This window comes from Coenobita brevimanus, chromosome 21, assembly GCF_032717465.1.
Source record: "Coenobita brevimanus isolate Jiangsu-jjx chromosome 21, ASM3271746v2, whole genome shotgun sequence".
NCBI classification, from domain to species: domain Eukaryota; kingdom Metazoa; phylum Arthropoda; class Malacostraca; order Decapoda; family Coenobitidae; genus Coenobita; species Coenobita brevimanus.
In genome coordinates this window covers 27,131,197-27,139,682 of record NC_136974.1, presented here as the reverse complement: position 1 = coordinate 27,139,682, position 8,486 = coordinate 27,131,197, and the positions used below count along the sequence as shown (strand labels likewise).

Here is an 8,486-nt window from a genome sequence, read left to right as displayed (position 1 = left end):
AGTAAAACTGGTTTAAAACAGCTGATGAAAACTCAGTTTTTTCTGGAAATGCTGCACCAGCAACGGGACCAAAAAAAAAAAAAAAAAAAAAAAAAAAAAAGCAGCAGAGAAGCAGTAGTTGCGGCGGGGCATAGACGTGCAGTTACATTTAGGTGACCTGGTGCTGGTTTCAATACTGGAAGCTTGTTGTGCTCGCAGGTGTGCATGGCAGTGGGAGGAGTTTCAGGACTAAACACTTAACGCATCTCGCGGCAAGGGCTCAGAGTAATATGCGTTTCCTTTCAAAGGAATAAAGAGTGGAAAACAGGTTGGTCTTATAGGCAACACTGCTCCCCTCTGATGGGAAGAAATTATGACATTTCACTGACGGGAAAAAAAAAAAAATTAAAAGAGTGCTATGGTTGGTCATTAGAGGTGAGGTGATTGCTACGTACTCGTATTCTTGGTACAGGTGTGGTGTGGACATCTTACCAATAGGCTAACCCTTTATGTGGACATTCCGATAACGAGGTTCCCCTTTTTACAACGAGTTTTATTTTGAGGCAGCATGCAAAGATGGAGGGAAAAGAGAAAATGAATAATAAAAATGGAACTAAGAAAAAGAAAGGAGGGCGGGGATCTGTAGGATCTACCGTTTTCAGGGCGCTCATAGACAGGCTATGTTTGACAAGCAGTGTATCTGAACCATCACGTCTGCACTATGGACCGTGTGTGTGTGTGTGTGTGTGTGTGTGTGTGTGTGTGTGTGTCAGTCCTTTAGCCATGGCAGTATAATCTCATTAATGTATAGTACATCAATAAGAGATACGGCATCAACCTAATACTTTGAATTCTAAGAATTGCCAGCTATGGCATCAATCGGATATTTTTTTTTTATAAAAACTGCCATTTATGGTAACTCCTTGATGTTTAAATTCTAAGGAGTACCACTTATGTGACATAAACCTGACATTTTAGCTTCTAAGAATTACCGTTTGTGGTATCAACATTCTTTTTATTTCAAAGAAATACTAGTTATTTATACCATCAACATGATATTTTAAATTCTAAGAACTATAAGTTTGACGGGGAAAGCGCTCCACCCCTTTGCAGCAGACTAGTTGATATTGTTATGAGAAAGGTAACAGAGCTTCTATATTTCATCTCTATGTAATTTATGTATTATATTCATGCTTCTGTTAACATCATATTTGAATATTCAAGTTGGAGTGTAGAACATTTTTGCTGAGCTGAAATAAACAAAAGATATGAAGAAGTATTGCCTAGATCAAGTTTCGTCTAAATTTCGGGTAATAATATTTCCTTTCTTGACTCATGATTACCAAACACAAGGAGACACAAGACACTTTTCCTAATATAAGCTTCGCGGAACCTCAGAGTAGCTCCTTTTTTTCTTGCTTCAGGATTACGAAACACATTGATACATCAGCAGAAACATCTCTAAGGTTCATTTCATCGAATCTCTGGGTAATCATACTGCCTTCTCTGACTCGTAATAATTGCTCAGTTCTAAGAAGAAACACTATTAAGGTTCAGCTTCATCGAACCTCTGGATGATGATACTGTACTTCCTTTGTTAAAGAATATTTATTGCCGATGTATTAGGAGAAATATCACTAAAGTTCATTTCTAAGGTCGACTCGCCTCGAACCACTGGATAATAGTACTTTATTGTTAGCTTATAATTTGCAGAAATACTGAAAAATAAGTTGAAACATCTCTGTTGTTCGGGGTGATTTATTATCTGAATGTCGATGCTACTTTTGTTGACTGTGCAACTAAGAGGGTTGATGGGATTAACAGTGCTTTTAAGAATAGTCTTCAGGTGGACACTGTAGCATAATTCCCTGGGAAAGGTCATTATCCTCGATATTTAAGATTCAGTTTCGTGCTGCATCTTTGAAACGATACATGCTTCCTTTTTTGGCTGTATGACCACGAGGGTTGGTTGGATCATCAATGATCTTAACAAGAGCCTCCAGATCAATGTTGCAGTAGAAGTCCTTGGCAATTAGCAGGTCATTCTCCTCCTCCGTCGCCCACACCACCTGTACCTGTCCGTCAAATGTGAAGCTGCTCTGGGGCCCTGCGTACACGATGCTCGAGGCGTTCAGTTCCTTCAGAGAGTTTTGAACCATGGACATCCCTGTGGTCTCGTTGTTTTCAGGGAGGAACCTATCAGGGAGGAAACTGATCTGGTTGTGGTGAAGGCTGGCGAGACGCAGTTTCCTCATGTGGCTGAGGCTGGGCACGGTGTATAGGTTGTTGTGGGATACATCAAAACTGGTTAGTTCCGTCTGGCTGCTCAAGTCAGGGAGTTCTGTGATTTCACCGTCCATAATAGACAAATACCAAAGTTTTCTTAATGTTCTTAGAGCATCGGGAGCAAAACTCTTAGCACCGGTGATCTCCAGACGCTCCAGGTTTAGTAGGTTCTCGTGGTCCAAGTCATGGAAGCCAAAATCGAAGGGTGTTTGCATCTGCAGGATCTTGACGTTCTCGTGCACCCGCCAGCACTGGGTGGGTACGGCCTCTCCCGGCACGTCACACCGCCATGTCCTGTTGTCATCACGCCAGGTGCACGGACAGTCTTCACTCTGGGCCACCACCTGCCGGAAAATCATATACGGTCATTAGCCATACTTTCTCTTCACCTTTTACTCCTACGTCTGCCTGACATGACACCATGGGCAAGATTTTACTCTGAACTAATACCTGTTACTGGTGATTTAAAGTTTTTCTGGATTGTATGAGTAGCAGTGTCATTGCGAATAATTTATCTTGCTGACTAACAAAGCTTCAAAATACTGATTAACTTTTCAGATAGGTCTTACATTCGGTGTGAAACCCTGGCTATGCCTTCCCTCCAGCCAAGAGGTATGAATAGGTGTTGATCGACAACTATGGTTCACGAGGATGCCAGAACAGGAGTTAGTGTCATAATTATTAGGAATAATCCACTTCCTGCAAAAAACAGGTATTAGTTACGAGATCGTCCGTATAGATCTGATCCGGGATACCAGGGTTTTCAGACTATGAAGGGCATTCCTTCAGTATATGATAAGCTGTGCTGCAAGAGACATCATGTCCTGTAGAACACGTGCAAAAAAAAAGGATGTTACGTGCGTTAATGATCTTTAGGGCTGCGCCTCCCCGATATATTTATTTATTATTCATTTTTTTTATCCTTTTGATGGCACTTTTGACATAAGTCAAGGGTTGATGATGCTCAAGCACCCAAGTAGTGTTCCACTTTGCAATGGCGGTGCTAAGAAATCAAGAATAATATCTAAGTCAAAATGTAAATGCATACCAAAAACTAATAAGCAGACTAACTGCCGATGCACTTTTACATACTTGTATTACTAGATTACTGGCACATACGTCCGTCTCCGGCTACACCTTCTAAGGAACATCTCTCCACCCGTTTTTTTTCCATATACATATTAACATGTCACTGAGCCGGTTCCTCCATTGACCCATTTTCCCCTTTGGACCCATTCTCCCCATGGGCTCATTTCCCCTTTGACCTGTTTTTCTCATGGACTTGTTTCACCCATAGATTTTCCCTGATTAAGCTACTTTCTCCAATGGACTTTCTGTTTAATCCATGGACCTGTTTCCCTTATGGACCTATTTCCCCATGGGCTTTCTATGAACCTAATTTCTCCCATGGACTTATTTCCCCCTTATACCCCGTTCACACATCGCCGAAAGAGAAGCCGAATGCATGTCAAATAGGCTTCGGGAAACGTTCGGCAGTCATTTCTGGGCTATTCGGCGCATTTCGGGAACGTTTCGGGTGTTCGAAATGGGTTCGGGCAAGTCACCGAATATTTCATCAAACATGAAATATTCGGTGTGACCTGCCCGAACTCACTTCCTCGGGACCACCTCGGGTCGCATTCGGTAATCCTTCGGTATGCATTCCAAGCATTCAGTATGCATTCACTGATGTATCGCCGACAAAATGACTGTTAAAAATCGGTACGATGTCGGCGATGAATCGGCGAATATGGACAGAATACATACCAAAATTATACCGATTGTCCCAAGAATGTATACAGAATTTTGAACACCGCCCACCGAGGCATATATAAAAGGCCAAAGCATCCCAGTCACACTTTCCAGAGCTAGGAGAACGGGTGCACTACAGCATCTACAGCAGAATAGAAGCGGCATCTGAAGACCTGTTCCCAGAGGACTCCAACCCCAACTTCCAAGATTGCGGCCTGTCACAGGAGAGCCAGACTCCCGATGAGGTGGTGGAGCCCCTGGTCCCACCTCCAGATAGACCTGCTACTGCGTCGACTTCAAGAGGTCGCATGAGAGGTGATGAGGCTGGTCTCAGCAAACACAAGCGAAAAATGGCCACTAGGGACATCTCCTCTGAAGAAGACCAACAGCGGTTGCCTGACAACAACGACAACAGCGAGATGTCACAGGTGTTTGTCCCCAAGAAGGTCCGGCGCACATCATCCAAGCTGAATGAATGGCGGGAGCGCGACTTGGCTGAGTGGCTTCAGCAGCACCCTATATTTTATAACAAGAAGCTCAGTTGCTACAAGGACGTCGCCAAGAAGGCGAGATTGATGGCTGACAATGCCAAGGAGCTCAACATCGAAAGTGAGTAACAGTGCTTCTTGTGTGTGCAGTGATTTTTTACTTCGTGTGTGTAACAAGCAGTGTGTTCATATAACACTCATCATGTGATTTTTGTGAACTTATAGAGGTGCCTCAGCAATTATGCATATGCAGTAAATATCATTTCGTTTTTCAGGCAACCAGCTATGTGTTTGGGTCGACGGCATGAGGACTCGCTACGTGAAGCTACACCACACAAGGTCAGGCCAGGGCCCCATCGTGGAGAACCTGAGCGAGAGGGACGCCTGGATATGGGGCAACTTCGGCCTCCTGAGGTCGTTTGTTTCGATGCCAAAGACATGACAGTCCAAGGTGAGTGTTTTGCGCAGATACAATCTTGAGAGTGTAAAAAAAAAAATCCTGTAAAAAGTTTAAGAACAGACCTTTGTACAAGACTCTACATAATTTTGTTCCTGAAGATAATCGTCCTAGTGTTTTTATTTTTATTTTTTTCAGCTGCCCTTTTCCCAATTGGGAGAAGGTACGCGTAGCGAGGACGAGACACATCCAACCCAACATATGGAGGTTGTGCACAGCGACGACAGACAGGGTGCAGCCCAGGCCTCCGCCAAACACGCCCAGAGGACGGCTGTGCGGCGTGAGAAGACACCCTCCACCAGGCCCTACTTAGCCCAGGTGAGAATCGCTTTGCTATGAGTGGCCCTATAATTTTTCAGTGAATACCCTATCCGCTTTGTATGTTGTACGGTATTTTACAATGAATGTCTTACTTCCACAGCTCACGAAACACATTGAAGACAGCCAGGCCAGTGCCAAACAGCTGGAGGAGTTCCTAAAGCCGAAGAGCCCCAGTGACACACTTGTGTCGAACTTTACATCAAGTCGGTGCTGGATATGCTGTTGATGAACAGTGTGATGAGGTTCCAGCGTGACACCACAGCTCTCCTCCTCAGCCTGCAGGAGAGCGAGCTGGCCTCCACCATGGGGACCTCACCAGCGCCAGCAGCAGCAGAATCCACACCGGCAGTAGCGCCGCTCCAGCACTCTGGCCTGGCTCCTCCTCCGCTCGACCCAGGGCCATCCACCTACGCTGCCAGCCACATGCAGCAACTGCAGCAGCGGGTGTGGGAGCTGGAGCACCAGCAGCAGCAGCAGCAAGCCGGTGCCTACTGCCCCCAGCACCGGCCGATGTCAGCCAGTTTTTCAAACCTGTCATTCAGGGAACTGATGGGTGCGTCGTTCATGAACAGGCCAGCGAACCAGTCAGCTGTGGATCCGACTACGCCCAGGCACTCAAGTCTCTCGACTCCCCTACGACAGCATTCCACTCCCAAGAAGTATACCCAGCTCTAACTGTATTAACTTATAACTATGTATATTAATGAAAGCTATTCATTCATGCCATTTATGCTATTTTTCCTAGTGTAAGTAAGCTGATCAGTAAAGTAAATAAAGTGTGACACTGAGTTTTCTTGCTATACCAACTAATTGCGAGCTTAATTATTTTGGTATGTAAAAAAACCCGTATGTTTTTTCCAACAATGATATTTCCTTTATTTTTTTTTACAAGTCACAACGAACACAGTGCATGATAGAAGTACACTATGTAAAGTACATATTACTAAATGACACAGCATAATCTAAGACACAAAGCATATATTCTATCACACAACTTGGCCCAGGCACTCAAGTCTCTCACCCTCCTACAACAGCATTCCACCCCCAAGAAATATACCCAGCTCTAACTGTATTAACTTATAACTATGTATATTAATGAAAGCTATTCATTCGTGCCATTTATGCTATTTTTCCTAGTGTATGTAAGATGATCAGTAAAGTAAATAAAATGTGACACTGAGTTTTCTTACTATACCAACTAATTGCGAGCTTAACTATTTTGGTATGTAAAAAAACGCGTATGTTTTCTCCAACAATGGTATTTTTTTAATTTTTTTTAAAAGTCACAACGAACACAGTGCATGGGAAATACACTATGTACATATTACAAAATGACACAGCATAATCTAAGACGCAAAGCATATATTCTATCACACAGCTTGGCTCTCCTAGTCATCCACCCTCTGGTCCTGCCATGACACGCGTCCTGCAGGTGAGTTGTAGAAGTCCTTCAGGTAGCTGCAGATGTTCTTGGGTGCTGCCAGAGCTCTTGGGTTCACCAGGGGCTCCAGTGGGTCCAACTGCCTACCATCGTGCCAGGCACCCTCGGTGACCCTGTGCGTGACGGGGTCTTCAGCGTCAGCATTGGCCATGCAGTACGACGGCCTCCGCTCCCTCAGGAGATTGTGGAGACAACAGGCGGCGAGAACTGCTGCTTCCACATCCCTCGGCTGCAGTAGCATCGCCGTCAGCAGGCAGCGAAATCTGGAAGGGATAAGAAAATTTATCGTTATTCGCATGGCACCATGCGACAAAGAACACTTACTCCTCAATTGTATTGATATATAGACAAGTCTGACATTTGTAAACATCAAAAGTTCACTTACCTGTTCGCGAGGATGCCGAAGGCATTCTCGACCACTCGTCTTGCTCTGGAGAGGCGGTAGTTGTAGATTCTCTCCTCGTAGGTGTGACCTCGGTTGGGGAAGGGCTTCATCAACCATTCTTGAAGGGCGAAGGCATCATCTCCAATGATGAAGTAGGGCACCGGGTGCTCGCCATCAATCAGAGGTTCTCGGGGAAGCAGTCGAACTTGGTTATTCGAGAGTGCTTTGTGTAGGGTTGAGTTGGGAAATACCTGGGCATCACAAATTGCCCCATTGGCACCCACATCCACAAACATGAATTTGTAATCACTGTCGACCACAGAAAGCAGGACCAGGGAGAAGAAATTCTTGTAGTTGTAGTAGTAGGATCCACTTTTGCTAGGAGCACGCATACGAATGTGCTTGCCATCTATCACTCCAATGGTGTGATGAAACTGCCACCTTCGTGAGAAGCCCTTGCAACTTGTTTCCATTCCTTGGCTGTCGATGGGCAAACGATCACCTTGTCCATGTACTCCGCGATGATGGCCTCACACGTCTCGTACATGATGCAGGAGATAGAGTTGGGAGGTACTTGGAATCCAAAGGAAAGGCTGCGGTAGTTGTCCCCGGTGGCCAGGTACCTGAGGGTGATGGAGAGCCTCAAACCTGCCTCCAAGGGCTCCCACCAGAAGGTGCGCTGCTTTTCAATGCAAGGACGAATTCTCTCAAGGAGTTCACTGAAGAGGTCCTCGTCCATGCGTAGGAAATTGCGAAATGATGTCCAGTCCTCCAGTATCAGCTCCTGCAGAAGGTTCTCCCATTGGGTAAATTCTTTCCGTCATTGAAGCCAGTCACGGGACCAACAGGACCCCTTCTGGCGAATCTTGCACCTCCTCCGGGGTGAAATGTGGTCTTTTTCCTCGTCTTCCGGGTACAGGTAGGTCAGATACTTGATGCAGAGCAGGGAGTCCATCTGTGCTTTGCTCCACAGGGCCACGGCATGGTTGTTGACTTCGCTGGGGATGACTGCTGTGATGTCCATTGTTGCTCTGTTGGAACTGGGAGTGTGATGGGCTTTTTGGTACGCGCATATATATACACCCCTGGGTGGCCGTGGGAAGTTCGGTATGTACTCGGGATGCCCTCGGTACAGCATCGGCAATGCATCAACGATGCATCGCCGATGCATCGTCGATGCTGTACCGATGTTGCACCGAAAAAATGACGGTTAATTTTCAAAATAGAAGTTTCAGGTGTTTGCGTTCGATTTGCGTTCGGTTTGCATTCTATTTCGTCGGTATACTGTCGGCGACATCAAACAGACAGCAGACAGAAAGGCCAAATTCGGGCAGTTTGGGCCCGATTCTGGCCGAATCCTGGCCGAATACGGTTCGG

The 8,486-nt window shown here is 45.5% G+C and overlaps 1 protein-coding gene across 1 annotated transcript; it reads right to left on the bottom strand.

The window, feature by feature from the left end:
* Window positions 1–7,521: 7,521 nt before the first annotated feature.
* LOC145392127 (uncharacterized) lies at window positions 7,522–7,848 on the bottom strand. The gene has a single exon (XM_080266578.1). It carries the CDS (start codon window positions 7,846–7,848, stop codon window positions 7,522–7,524), a length of 327 nt encoding a protein of 108 aa, XP_080122704.1.
* Between the last annotated feature and the right edge of the window lie 638 nt (window positions 7,849–8,486).